The 15,540-nt window shown below is 46.5% G+C and overlaps 1 protein-coding gene across 1 annotated transcript in view; it reads right to left on the bottom strand.

Moving 5' to 3' along the window:
- The window catches only part of RGMB (repulsive guidance molecule BMP co-receptor b), a 67,772-nt gene extending 62,841 nt beyond the window's left edge, over positions 1-4,931 (bottom strand). Inside the window, exon 1 of the mRNA XM_068247481.1 lies at positions 4,554-4,931. Within this exon, the coding sequence (XP_068103582.1) occupies positions 4,554-4,662 (109 nt within the window). The 5' untranslated portion in view covers positions 4,663-4,931. The remainder of the gene's footprint in view (positions 1-4,553) is intronic.
- Positions 4,932-15,540: the final 10,609 nt, after the last annotated feature.

Below are 15,540 nucleotides of genomic sequence, written 5' to 3' on the forward strand. Positions count from 1 at the left end.
TTTGTGGTACTTGAGAACAGGGTTGAAAAGCCCTGCACTAAGGTATTAAACCACTTACCATCATGAAGTGACTCAAAGTGTACCAGAGCTCCCGAAAACAGTAAGATTTATACATACCTGGGGCTTCCTCCAGCCCCATCAACTTAGATCACTCGCACGCCGTCGTCCGATGTCTGCAGCTCCCACACTTCCGTCAGTGGGCTCCAGTCTACACAGGAGAAGTGCGCTCTTTGCGTATCTCTCCAGCAGCTGCTGGAGAGATACGTAGAGGGCACACTTCCCTCACGTCAGACTGGCTCCAATTGATGGAAGTCAGGCAACTGGTGTTGCTTAAAAAGGAAATAAATATGGCAGCCTCCATTTACCTCTCACCTCGGGTTCCCTTTAAATTGCACCCAAAATGGGTCAGGAGAAAAAAAATTTGTATACACCTGGGGCATCCTCCGGCATGATCGCTACTTCGAAGTCCTCCGCCACCTCTCCTTTCGTCTGCAATCGAACCTCGGCACAGGCGCATTTTGCTTGTGCGTGCTCCTGTGGTCGGGAGTGTAGTACTGCACAGGTATAGAACTGAGCGCGATGGGGGCTCGAGAATGCAGTTGGCCCCACCTGTAGGAGGCGTGTGGCAATAGTGACCGTCATGGCGGATTGGATCTTTAAGATCCCCGACAACTCCTGCGCAAAGCACTGCGACCACTTGAAGTCTTGCTGCGCCCGTCGTGTAACATTGCGCATAATCAGCGGCCGGAAGATGAATCGGCAGAGCACTCATCATCAGGAAGACGTTGCTGGATCCATTTCCCTGAATCGCGAGGTGAGTGCTTAAAGTAATGATCAGCAGCTCCATTCATTCAAATATACTAAACAGGGATGAGGACTGCCTTTTGCCAGGAAAAAGTATTTGTGCAGAGACCATTGAATGTCATCGCATATCAATAATTCCTAAAACAGCTGATTGGTCAATCTAAATGACATAAGCTATTGAATATTGCTGGCCTTTCTGTAGTACAAAAGGAGGAAATGTTTGGGACATATGTTAGTTTGCACGCAGCAGAGCTTGATAAAGGATCTAAGCCATCCGAAACATCGCATTTTATTGATATATGCGATCTGAAAATTAATTAAAAAAAAGGAGCAAATTAAGCCAAGGAAACCAGATTCTTACGCAGTATGGAGCCGCCTGTCTTCTGGAGGACTCTGCTCCGAGGACTTCCATAGTCCCCTGCGGCAGAAGATTTAAACAGAAGAGCTGCCTCCACAACGAGGCACCATGAGAGGAGAGGGAAGGCTCTATAGCAGGGCTTTTCAGCCTTTTCACTAATTGTACCACCTTTATTGTCTGAAAATTTTCAAGCACCACCAATGTGCCTGCACAGTAGATTGGGCCCGACCAGGCTCCGCTGTTTCCACTGAGTGGAGAGCCGCTACTGCGCATATGCGCACGCCAACAAGGAGATCTTTAAGGGGTCCCAGCGCTGGATCCCCACTACTGAGGGAAAAGGGGGAAGCCTCTATATAATCCATAGGCTTCCCTCACCCGAGGTAAGTACCCCCCAGGTGAATTTTTTCTCTTACAGATACACTTTAAGAAAAGTGAGTGAGTGAGTGAGTGAGTGAGTGAGTGAGTGAGTGAGTGAGTGAGTGAGTGAGTGAGTGAGTGAGTGAGTGAGTGTGTGTGTAAAAGGGTTAAAATTAGATTGATAGCCTACAGAATGCATTAGTAGCGAGCGAGGGGGAGCTGAACTTTGTGGTGGACCAGGACAAGCAGCAGACAGGCAATTAAGTGGCGGGCAAACCTGACATGTACCACCTGGGCAACAGCAAAGTACCAGATTGAAAAGCCCTGCTCTGTACCCTTCCCTCTCCTCTCACGGTACTTTCGTTGCGGAGGCAGCTCCTCCGTTTAAATCTCCCGCCGCGGGGGACTTTGGAAGTCTTCAGGAGCAGAGTCCTTCCGAAGACAAGCGGCTCCATAATACGTACGCGCCTTCCCTCTCCCTAGGCAAGTATCTGGCTGGGGAGAGGGAAAAAGATCCCCAATGACTTTAAAGGACAACTGAAGTAAGAAGAATATGGAGGCCCTCATAATTTTCCTTTTAACCAACACCAGTTGCCTGGCAGCCTGGCTGATCTATTTGGCTGCAGCAGTGTCAGCATAATGCCAGAATCAAGCATGCAGCTAACCTTGCCAGATCTGACAATAATGTCACAAATGCATGATCTGCATAAGCTTATTCAGGGTCTATGGCTAAAAGTATTAGAGGCCGAGGATCAGCAGGCCTGCCAGGCAACGGGTAGTGCTTGAAAGGAAATAAATATGGCAGCCTCCATATCCCTCTCCCTTCAGGTGTCCTCTAATGCAGCGCAATGGTATGCAGTCACCGATATCCTGATGCCGCGCCCCCCCCCCCCCCCCAATCATCCACTCATACGGAACTTTTCCATCGTACTTTATCACATTTGGTCGATACACAGCCAAAATCGACTAAAGTAAGCCTATCAGATATGTGGAGGCAAGAAATGTCTGGAAGATTTGAAAGTGACCAAATCAGCTGGAAAGAAGAAAAATCAGTATTGACTGAAGAGACCATCTGATCATATATTTTATCATAGGCTTAGTTGAAAGCAAACCTGAAGCAAAAATAAACTTATGAGATAATGAATTGTATGTGTAGTACAGCTAAGAAATAGAAGAGGAGTAGCGAAGGTCTAATGTTTGAGTACTGAAAGAGTTAAATTTCCGTTGTTAACCATGCTAAAGAGCTTCTCTGAGCTCTTCAGCCCACTGGATGGAATAGAGTCCTGTTTTCTGAAGCACTAAAACAGCCAAGAAACAGTGAGAGACAGCTTGGGATAATGCTTTACTACCAGAAATTTCAAACAGTCATTATTTCTGCTCGGTTTTATAGCTTAAAAGACAGAGTGTGGTTTCTAAACTGCAAATATGACAGAATGATGCAATGCTACTATAAAAATAAATATCTGAGACTTTTCTTTGCTAATATTCTATTCGTTATCCCTACTACACATCCAATTCATATTTTTTTTTTTTTTTTTTTTTTTTTTTTTTTTTTCGCATCAGGTTTGCTTTTTCAATCACATTACTCAGGTTTACTTGAGGATCAGAAACTAGTGAGCTTTTAATACCAAATCTAGCTCCACAGCTCTGTAAACCCGCCCCCCATACCATATTTCTCAACGGAACCTAAATTGTATTAAAACTGGTCATGCTGGCAACCACATACTATACAAGCAGAATAATAAAATGAGAAAACAATTCCAAGGTTTTAAAATTTCCAGGAACATTTTCTGAACACGTCATCCTCCACTCACGTCAGGATTTCTCATAAGTAGGTCTTTATTTGAAGTGCTGTTCCATTTAGTCTCTCTGGACTTACTTATTACAGATAATTAGCAAACAACATAATATGTACTGGTGGTGATGATTATCAGTTCCTGTTTTGTTTAGGTTATTAGTTTGTTAAATACCTATTGGAAAGCACTGGTGATAATCAGTGGTACAGCTAAGCTGCTATGGGCACAAGTGCCAATGTAACATTGGTCCCCATAAATTGCTCCATACATAAAAATTAACATGGAGCACAACAACCGCCAAGGAGAGCCACAGTGTCAGTGAGATGTAAGCAGGGGAGGGGAACAGTCTGTTAATCATTACCACTATTCACAACACATAAAGAAGCGATTATTAGAAGCATAGCGCCAATGAATAGCTACTACAGCAGCTGAAGGAGGGCCCCTGGTAAGCCCCTCTGATCCAGGGGCCCTGATGCAGTTGCAACTTCTATTGCTACGCCACTGGTGAAGATTATGGTACTTTATCAACCGATAATAGTTGTGAATCAGACTTATCTGGTACAGATTAGATCTGTGATCAAACACATAGGCAGGCACAGATCCCTAGTATAGCAGCAGAGACAGGGGAAGGGAGCGTAATGCTAAATACACACAATACAATTTCCCATCCCATTGATGGGAATCAGACAATTATTTCTGACATGTCTGATCTGCTTCAGTTTGATAACTGGATCGATGTTTCAAAATTATAATAGGAAAATCAATCCAGATATCAATTGGTAACAGTTTGGACATGTACACACAATACAACTTCAGATCAGATCACCCATCAATCAGATGGGAATTTGAATAGTGGGTGCCTAGCAGAAGGCTCTGTACAGGCGCTCGATCACTGTAAACCAGAACGAAAAAAAACGAACGACAGGACGGCCAAGAAAAATAATTTTTAAAAAAGCGTTCCACCAATAATAAAACACAGCAATTATCCATGTAGACCAATCCATTCCGGCAGATCGGTTCCGACAATAAACAGTGTGAGTCATTCATATCAGACAAATATCGCACTTCTCAGTCCTAATTTTCGCACTTCGGTTAATAATCCAATTGGTGGACCGATGTATTCAACATCGTTCGCTCGTTGTAAAATCGCCAGAGATCACTTGTTTTCTAACGACTTTGATCGAGCATGTGTAGGAGCCTGAGAGAGAAGAAGTGAATGTGAGGAGGCTGCTGCTTACCTGTATCCCCCCAGAAGGCCAGCAGTAGCAGGAGGGGCAGCAGGGGGCCCGGTGTGCCGCGGCGATCAGCCCCGGGGTAGGAGAGTGCGGCCCTTCTCCCCATACCCATCCATTCAGGTTGCAAAGCCGGGCGCTGGGGCTGCTCAGGAGCGGGACGAGGCTGGCTGCTGCTCAGTCCGCACGGGGCAGCTCGCTTCCTCCTCTTCCTTATAGCCGCGGGAAAGTTTTCAGGAAAGCCAGAGGAGCCGGATGCGGACAGGAGAAGTGCGGGGAGATGTGGAGGAGCCCAGCGGAGAGACGGAGGGAGAGAAAGGGGGGGAGAGAGAGAGAGAAACACACAGAACGTTAGCAGAGCGCACACATCCCGGCCAGGACAATCCACACTGAGAGCGCAGGAGACAGGCTGCCAGGCAGGAGGAGGAGGAGGCTGCTGCTGATTGGGTGTATCCCAGAGGCGGCACCGCCTCATCCACCCCACTGACAGGCGTCCACGCCTCCCCCACCGCCCTACACCACCGCTCTACTGACCGGCGGCCCCGCCTCCTCACCGCCCTACTGCCAGGAGGCCCCGCCTTCCCCACGTCCTACTGCCAGGAGGCCCCGCCTTCCCCACAGAACCTACAGCAAGGAGGCCCCGCCTTTCCCACTGAACCTACTGCCAGGCGGCCCCGCCCCTCACCACCGCCCTACTGACAGCCAACCCCGCCTATCTATCGGTCCCTGGCCACTGTGGCCAGTGGCCTGGCCTCAGCACAGCAGCTCGGATCCGACTTTCGGCGGCGCCCCGTTTTCTTGGCTGCCCCGGTTATGTGGCGTCGCTGAGCAGCGCAGGCTGTGAGGGCTGCCCAGCAATGGCGTTGGTGTGTGCGCAGGACGGACGGTCACTGATGCTAGACTGTATTCTGTGCTGGCTGCGGATTAGTTACAGCGCGAGATTCATCACCAGCTTATTGTGTAACTTTCATTGCTGTGTAACTACTAGTGTGCGGCACAGGGAGCCCCGCAGTCACACGACGCGCTCTCCAGCCTTCCGAATCGGAATGCAACCTTTACCAGCCTCGCCCTGTGATTGGCTGAAGAGGGGGAGAATGGGCGGGAGTGATGAGGCTTAGAACCCCCCTCTACCCCGTCTAACATTCCTGGGCCCCTTCTGTCTCCTAATAGATAGATGGAGCTCACCAGGCCTGTGCGAGTGAGAAGCTCTGCGGGGCGAGGAGATGCAGTTATGTGGGGTTCCTTTAGTTCTGCTTCTCCATGGGCGTGCTGGGAAATCTGTATCGCTTCATTGTATCTTCTGATTTATGAATGCACGTGTAGGCAATGGTCCTTTATAATCAGCCATAGACAAACAGACCCTTAATTTAAAGGGACATCCTTTAAATGCATCCCCCACATAATATAAGTTAATTGAAATTCATTGTAGGCAGTTATTACCTTGCTTGAAATCTACTTTCAGGATTGTTTAAAGAGGAGCTCCAGTAAAAATAATGTAATAAAAAAAGTGCTTCATTTTTTACAATAATTTTATATAAATGATTTAGTCAGTGTTTGCCCTTTGTAAAATATTTCCTCTCCCTGATTTACATTCTGACATCACATGGTGACATTTTTACTGCTGGCAGGTGATGTCAGTGGAAGGAGATGCTGCTTGCTTTTTTTTTTTGGGCAGTTGAAAACAGAAAAATGTCAGGACCATAGTCCTGACATCACACTGTGGGAGGGGTTTTACCACAATATTAGCCATACAGATCCTCCTGATGATCCATTTGAGAAAAGGAGAAGATTTCTCATGGGAAAGCGGGTATCAGCTACTGATTGGGATGAAGTTCAATTCTTTAGGCAAATGGGAGAAAAGGAATTATACTTACCTGTGACTTCCTGTAGTCTGGCAACTCCCTCGATGTGCTTCCAGCGTCATTTGCTGTGTGCCTGTGAAATTGTGTGGGCCACTGAGCATGCGCTGTTTTGGGCCATGCGCTTCCTCCACTGTGCTCCCGTAATCAGGAGTGTTCTTCACAAGTGCAGTTACAGGCTTAGCATAACTGCCAATGCACAGAACTCTTACAGCCACAGGAGCGTGATCGGGTAGCATGCGTGGCTGGGACCATGTATGCGCAGAATTCCGCAAATGAACCGACTTTACGAGGCTGACAGTGTTACAACAGATGGGAGCGGGAGAACATTGGGTGCTAGTTTACTTAAAGAGACACTGAAGCGAAAAAAAATGATGATATTATGATTTGTATGTGTAGCACAGCTAAGAAATAAAACATTAAGATCAGATACATCAGTGTAATTGTTTCCAGTACAGGAAGAGTTGAGAAACTCCAGTTGTTATCTCTATGCAAACAAGCCATTAAGCTCTCCGACTAAGTTATGCTGGATACACACCATGAGTTTCCGAGTCGCACACGGCCGTCGATACGCGTCGATTCGATCATTTCCGAACGAATTTCGATGATTTTTAGGTCGAATGCCATGTAAAGTATGGCAAATCAACCTAACGATCCATCAAAGCTTCAATCGGACAGGTCGGAAATAATCGAATCGACGCGTATCGACGGCCGCATCGAACGCGAAAACGCATGGTGTGTATCCAGCATTAGTCCTGGAGAGGGATGTTATCTGACTTTTATTATCTCAACTGTTCCTGGACTATTTACTTTTCCTCTGCTAGAGGAGAGGTCATTACTTCACAGACTGCTCTGAAAGACTCATTTTGAATGCTGAGTGTTGTGTAATCTGCACATATTATAGAATGATGCAATGTTAGAAAAACACTATATACCTGAAAATAAAAGTATGAGAATATTTTCTTTGCTGCTAATCTTCTAGTAATTATTCATAGTACACAACCAATTCACTATATCATATTTTTTTTCCGCTTCAGTGTCTCTTTAAGGGGACCCAGCAGGAAACCTCATAGGGAACAGTTCTCCAATAACAACATCCTCTACAGCAGGAAGTGTTGTGACTGGCTGGATAGTGTGGGCGTATTATTACTACAACCTGTCTGAAACCTAGGAGTTTTGAAAGGGTGCTGTCCACCCAATCACATTAGCAGAATTTTGCTATGAGGTTTCCTGCTGGGTCCCCTAAATTAGACTAGCGCCAAAAACATTGAGGGAGCAGATGGACTGCAAGGAGCTGGAAGAAGCCAAAGTTAATCCAGCGCAGGAGACTTGGGCGCACAGGAAGTAACTTCGGCGTTGTCAGAAGACGGAGCTGAAGTTACTTATAAAACACTATAATTTGTCCTCCAGCAATTGCTGGATGCCGAATTATTTCATTCCCCACCATCCATAGCGGCCTGGAGGGGGAATAGTATTTAACACGGCCGGGACTTGTGCAACAGCAGGATCAGTCATATACCAGCTGTATCCTGCGCTCAAGTCTCCCGTGCTGATTCCTCTCATACACTGAAGAAGCCCCATATAAGTAAAATCCTTTTTCTTACATTTGTCCCAGGTAAACTTTAAAACAGGATTGGGTACAGGCCCATCGGTTTACACACTGTACAGTTTTAGAAGACAGTAATACTCCATTTTTTTACCTCATGAGTGCAATCTGGAACTTAGCTACACAATAGTCAAAATGTAATAAAACATTGTTTCAATTTCGTTTTCATGATTTGAAACCGACAGCCACGTTAATTACCACCAAGGTTCTCCTCAGTCTTCTTGTAGTAGGAAGAGTGTCGCATCCCAGGTTAGTGACTGAGCGCGTTCCCCAAAATGCTCCAGGCCGGGAATGTTCTGAAGGACTGAAAATAAGCTTCAATGTGCTCTATTCACAAGGGCAGTTCGGTAACATTTTGTTTGGTAAAAAACCTCATTTGGTATTCTACACTTTTTTTTCCCCAAATTCAGTAAAGTTTTTCCGCATGAGGCAGAAGTTTGGTAATTTACCGAACAAACATGCCTCAATTCACTTAGCCCTGCTCGGTAAGTGTCACTTACCAGCCATCTAGCAGGGCAGCAGGCAGGCAGGGAGCTGCTTGTATGACTCAGAGTTTTTTTCTGCACTGCAGTGTATCCTATCATCCCTTTAGATGTGTTGCAGCCACCAGGGGGAGCTCTTCTGTATGCCAGAATACAGATTTTCACATCTAAAGGGATGCAGAAAAGCCCTCAAAAATGTCACCTTCCTCTGCACTGATGCAGTGAAAGACCCAACAGAATCCCTGTTGCATCAAATAAACTGGGAAGCAGGGCTGTGTGGCTTTCCCTATTTGCTGCCTGGCTCTCCACAAAGGCAGTCTATCAAATTTACCGCACAGAGACAGCATGGAGAGAGCAAGTTATCGGCTGCTGTGAGCTGGAGAAAAATACCAAACACTTTTGCCCTGTAAACCAAATGCGGTAATCTTTGTGAATTGCAATTTCTTGACATTTCCTGAGGCATTTACCGCACATGTCGGTAATTTATCTCACTAGTCGGTGATATTAATTTTCTGCGTGGTAATCAGTTTAGTGAATTGTAATGTGGGAAGGTGATCGGTAAAATCAGCTGCTTTCAGCATTACCGAATGCGGTAATGCTTTGTGAATAGAGCCTATTGTGGTCACATGTCTGCTAGTTTCAGTCCATGACAAATGGTATATAAAGCTTCCTGTCAAACATCAGCCATTGGAGCTGCATCAGTGACAAAAAGGTTTGGGGTGTGTATCCTAGAGATCCATATGAAAGTGTACCTTAATGGAAAAAAAAAATTACATAAATATCTTGTTAGTGGGAAGTCTCTGGACAAGCCAGGTGCTTCCCTAATGCCCTTACAGCACACCATTGTTGCATCCTTCTAAATCTGACAAAAGCTTGTTGAATAGGTTTCTTGTGGCCATGTTCCTGCAATGGACCAGCGCATCCGGACTGGACATGTGCAAGTACAGTCTGTGTGTGCCCAGTAGAACAAAGTGTTTGTGCATGGAAGCAGCTTTTGTTCTACGAGGCATGAGCGGACCTTACTTGAGTATTTCCAGCAGAATGTGCTTGTTCATGTCCAAAATCGAGGCTTGAAGATGAAGATGGTCCTGTGTGTTGGAACGGTGGGCTCGAGGGCGATCCTGGAGTTCTCCGGTCCATGCAGAGACTTCCAAATACAGAGGTAATTATCTACGTTTTACTTCCAATCCCTATAGGCCCATACACACAGCGTACAAATGTCTGTACAGACACGTGCTGAGCGACGGTTCATGCGACAGTTTGTTCATGTGGACACGGCAACAGACAAAGACTGTCAGCAGACTGTCTGCACACACAGCCATGTTTGAGCGATTCAACTGGTGAATCTCTTGTGACTTGTCTCACAAACCGTCACTTAGTTTGTTGGTGTCCTGTCGTTTGTACGAATGTCTTCTACAGACAGCAGAGTCACTACCATAGAACAACTACTATACGTAGTCTGTGGCAGAAAGCTTCCGTCGTGTCTTCACTCTTTGTGTTGTCACGTGTGTACAACTGTTGCAAACTCGAAATGTCGCTGCCATAAATATGCTGTTGTCTCTTGTCTGTTTGTCGTTGCCTCACAACTACAGACAAATGTATGCCCTGTGTATGGGCCTTAACACAGATGTGCTTTAAATTACACTTTAGTAGGTGCTGCAGAGAGAATAGAGAATGGGTGAGGAGCCACATCAATAGCAGTTTTTAAAGCCACTTCAGGAATGCTGTAAGGTCAGTAAACCTATGACATTTGAAAGTTTGTTCACGATCAGTAGGAATAGCAAGAAATCATGAGGTCCCATGGCAAAATTTGGGTGGGGCCTACAGACCTAGGTGCATTTGAACAAGGATATATTTCCCTGCTCTATGGATATGAATGATCATGGCAACTAATGCAGTGTATATGTTAAGGCCAGATCTTGAAGTTGGCCACTTCAGGATCTGGCCAGCCAATACACCCAGTGGCCAGGCTACTGCGGCCAGTGTGAGAAGCTACAGCCTGTGTCTGGTTCTCAGATCTGCCTGCAAGAGGAAATGTATGGAACAGCCTGTTCCTGCACTCTCACCCTCTCTGGTCTGTGTGTGTGTCCGTCTTTCACTGCAGCCTGTGTTGCGGCAGCAAATACAGACAACACAGGCTGCAAAAGCTGATTGAGAGACACCACACACACGCATGTACACACAGCAGGGAGGGAGAGAATACAGGCATACTGGACAGGCTGCCCTGTATATTTCTTCCATTCAGACAGAGTTGCCGTGCTGTACTTGCAGCCAGAGCCGGGACAAGGTCCTCCAGCACCCAAGGCTGAGACACCAAAGTGCGCCCCTCCATCCCTGCCCCCCCAGCCATCACACACTGATTGCTATTAGACTAAGAGGCGCCACAGGGCCCACAACCTCCCCAACACCTTAATATCTAGTTATATGGCTTGCAGTCACTGCCATGTATCCCATTTTCTTATTTCTTTCTGCTTTAAACACAATTAGGAATGACAGCTGAATGAATTCTGCGCCCCCACCTACACTGCGCCCTGAGGCTGGAGCCTCTCCAGCCTATGCCTCGGCCCGGCCCTGCTTGCAGCAGTGCAGTGTGGTCAGGGGCGTAGGAATAGGCCCTGCAGCCCCTGCGCCCGCGGGGGGGCCCGGCCCCCCCCTGGGGCCCGCTTGGGGCCGTTTTGTGGGTGCTGGAGGGGTGGCAGCATGAGGGGAAAGCCTTGCCCACAGTCGGCGGGGAGAGGGGTAGTTCCCCCCTCTCCCTCACCTCGGGGCTCTCCCCTCTGCGCTCCCCTCCAGCTCGTAAGTGTCTGTGGGGCTGTGGTGGGCAGCGAGCGGCGGGCAGATACATACCTGCTTCCGTGCGTTCCATCGGAGACTTCTCCCTCTAGCGGCTGACGTCACTTCCAGTGCCGTCAGCCGCTAGAGGGAGAAGTCTCCGATGGAACGCACGGAAGCAGGTATGTATCTGCCCGCCGCTCGCTGCCCACCACAGCCCCACAGACACTTACGAGCTGGAGGGGAGCGCAGAGGGGAGAGCCCCGAGGTGAGGGAGAGGGGGGAACTACCCCTCTCCCCGCCGACTGTGGGCAAGGCTTTCCCCTCATGCTGCCACCCCTCCAGCACCCACAAAACGGCCGCGAGCGGGCCCGGGGGGGGGGGGGGGGGGCCCGCTCAGAAAATCTGCAGGGGGGCCCGGTGGGGCCTAGTTACGCCCCTGAGTGTGGTCATCCTCGTACACATCCAGGAGCATGGCCAAGAAGAAAGGGATGGCAGTGATCAGTGGTGGGGTAGAGGAGGAGCGAAGAAGCCTTTAGATTAGGGGTGTCAAACGCAATCACGTAAGGGGATAATATCTAAAACATATTCTAAGTCATGGGCCAAATTTTGTGTTAAGATTTAACATTTATTAAACAGTCTTAAACGAAGTGAGACAATGATAATGACCGTGTGGCAGGGGCATTGGGGGGGGGGGGGGGACAGCTCCTCTTCCCCCTTCTGCAGAGTAGCACAGTAGGGCACTTTAATATTTACCTGTTCCAGTGTTGCTTCGTGTCTCCTCTGATCTTCCTGACAGACACGTGTTCTATGCTGCACACCTCTGTCTTCAAATGCAAGTCATACCATCGGGAGCTGGAGGTGTGCAAGCAGAGAGCATGTGGCTGCCAGGAGGAACAGAAGAAACCTGATGCAGTGCTGGAGTAGGTAAACATTACAGTGCTCTGCTGTGCTACTCTTCAATGTGGGGAGAGGGTGCCAGGGGGGAAAAGGTGTTTAGGTATGTGTGTGTTTGTTTTAAGAGCATTGTGGGGTTTGGATCCAAGGAGGGGGTCTCGTGGGTTGTTGCTGCACTCTTGCTCAAATGACAATGGGCTTGATGCACGTAACTGTGATAAAATTTCTGTGCACAGACAGCGCACTGCAATATTGCCCTTACTTCTGCCAGCAAGCAACCTTTGTTACGCTGTTAGCGCGACCTGTGGTACTTGAGTAGCACGACTGTTGCAACATTAATGCAAGTTAGTAACGCAAGGTTTTTTATTTATTTATTTTTTTGCCACAGGTTTGCTTAAAGCGGACCCAAACCAAACATTTTTTAATTTAAAATATTTAGTTTCACTACTCTGACACATACAAAGATAAATAAAAACTCCTTCAAGCCTATGAGCATTTCAGTGCATGCTTTTCACCCTTCTCTTTTCATAACTAGGGTTATATAGGTGGCAGCCATTAGCAATTCCTCCATTGCCGGACACCACCTACTCCACTAGTTTGCCGGATTCTGTCCCGGCAATTTGAAAGGAAGGGAGGGGTTTCTCCAGTAAATGTAAAATATTTTATATTTGTCATCATGCAGCTGAAAAAAGGCTGCTATTCATTATTATAATTTAGAAAATACATTTTATTTCTGAAATCTTGTATTTTTAATTTGGGTCCACTTTAAATGTGATATTTAAGTGAAAACAAAGGGAAGAGATAAAGAACTGTATCTATCCTTCTACTCCTAACAGTGACTTTTAGATATGCCACAGTTTTATGTTATGTTTAAAAACTTAAAAAAAGCAGATTTATTGTTTTGTCCTAGCTGAATGTAAAGCCCCATCTACACAATACGATTCTTTTTACGATCCGATTGAATCGAATCGAATCCCAATCGGATATGTTGGATTTCATCGGATAGTAAAAGGAATCAGAATCGAATTGCACAAAGAATCGTATAGTGTAGATTGGGCTTTAAGCCGCATCTACACGCGTAGATGCGGCCGCGATGTTCCTTATCAATCGAGCCGCTGATGCGGCTCGATTGATAAGATCCGTCAGGACAGATCTTGCTTCCGCCGATTCCCTGCTTGCTCCCCGCGAGGGGACAATGGCAGGGAATCGAGCGGAAGATAAGCGGCGCCGGCGGGGACGAGCGAGGAATCGAATCCGGCGCGAGTGGGGACGCAGAAGAGACGATCCGGCGGCTAATCGAGCCGCCGGATCGCTGCCTCATCTACACGTGTAGATGAGGCTTTACAGTCTGTCTCTGTGTCTCAGAGTACTCAAATATATGGACTATTGACCTTTTTTATCTATACTCTCCTAGCAGAGAACTTGGCTTCTTTAGAGCAAAGTTTTTATGGCTGTAAATCAGTAGTCTGACTGGGTCCCGACTGGAGACAGTTGCATAGCTGAATATTAACTCATTCAGGCAGAGAAAGACGAAAAGCATCATAGCATATTTATTTGTGTGCTATGCACCGTACATACTAATGTCTATCTCATTGTGTCACATGGCACCTAAGGTTTCCTTTAAGCAGCTTGTAGGGGATCTCTGAGGGACATAAATTTGTAAGCTGCTGCCTGTAATTACCGTTTCTATGGAGATAAGGTAGTGTGTGACTATGAGCGTGCCATATTCACCTGCTGAATGTGTGTGAGGAGATCAGCCTGGCTGTGGCCAGCCTATGAAAGCCTGGGAGGTAAATTATGTCTGTGAGACTCAGTGCTGAAGTGTGAAAGCCAGTGTTTATGGGTGGTCCAGCATCTAATTTTACTCTGACAAATTTCTGGCATGCTCCAGCTATCTTAAAGTAATGTTTCTTCATGCTATCCAGCATCCAAGAGGAAGCCGCTCGCCGACCATGCGAGCTGAACTATGCATGCCTTTTTTTTCTGGCCCAGAGCGCTCATAATAGTGGCCATTCACAGCTGCTCCAGGAATGTGTTGACAACTGCCACCTACAATTCGTCCTTTTCCTTTTAATATGCTGAAGTACAGACTAATATTCTTTTACCGAGTGCGTGTTTACAGACCAAGGGGAAGAGTCTCTTAATGCGGGAAAAAAAACAACCCTTTTTTGATAATGTCACTTATTCCTTGCATAAAATATTCAGAAAGACAATCAGTAGTAAAATTCTGGATTTTAGTTGTTAGATAATTCTTGTATAAGCAGTTGTTTCCAGTGAAATGTTAGTTTTTTTAAGCCTGAAAGAATTATTTATTTTCCAGAGAGTAATATAGCTGTAGTTCCATCTGCTTAAAACTAAACTCTAAGGACTGGGACTCACTAGAAATCACAGATTACTCTAAAAAACGCTAACGTTTTTTTAGAGTGATTTTGCCAAAAACAACGATTTTTCCAGGTTGGGATTTTGGGCCCTGCATTCCCTGAATCACTGTGAAAATGCTGCAGGTACCGTGATTGTGATTTCGTCAAATCGCAGTTGCAGTAGTGGAATCACAATAGACTTTCATAAGCCTAGGGCTTTGGGAATCGCCAGTGATTCCTCGAAAGCGCAAATCGCAGCTGAAAATGCTCCAGTGAGCCTCAGACCTGAGGCTCACACTGAATCTGGTGCAATGTACATACAGTACATCGTATGACGGATTTTAAAATTGGTATTTTCGGGCAATATGCACTTCGGGCTCTTTCACACCAGAGCCCATTTGCTGTGTTTTAATGCAAAGCCGAAACTTTGCGTTAACCAAGGTAAATTGAAAGTCCATAGACTTTCATTTTACTGTTCACACCGGACGCTGTGTTTCGATGCGTTGCGGTTCGACGCACCCGGGAGCTTTTAATTGTCGGGAGCCGGTGTTTTCCCGTCGGGTTGATTAATTACTTCCGCTGCTGATTGCGTCGCACCGCTAAATCCCGATGACACGCCGCAGGGCATATAACGCGTTGTAGATGTGAAAGAGCCCTTCGCAATGCATGGTAACAGCTTGGCTTGGGTTATTATGACCTGATGCACCATGGAGCCAACATGTTGATGTGAATTTTTATAAAGCAATTTACATGTCCTAAATATTTATAAAGTATTGGTGCTTCGCCATGATTAGGGAGCCAGCCTTGCTCCGATACGCCTGAGCTTTTATCTGTATACCATGATGTTGGATTGAAGAATAAAGGATTTTGTATTTCACCTTATCAGCTGGTGCAGCGGAAAATGTCTTGTGTACGATTGGTGCTTCTGATTTAAAGTTGGGTACTGTACTTTCATTTCTGTGCAAACACAACTCTAGGCACGTTATGTTGTGCAATAGTGCAATGCTTTACTGCACA

The sequence above is a fragment of the Hyperolius riggenbachi genome, chromosome 1, assembly GCF_040937935.1.
Source record: "Hyperolius riggenbachi isolate aHypRig1 chromosome 1, aHypRig1.pri, whole genome shotgun sequence".
Lineage (NCBI taxonomy): Eukaryota > Metazoa > Chordata > Amphibia > Anura > Hyperoliidae > Hyperolius > Hyperolius riggenbachi.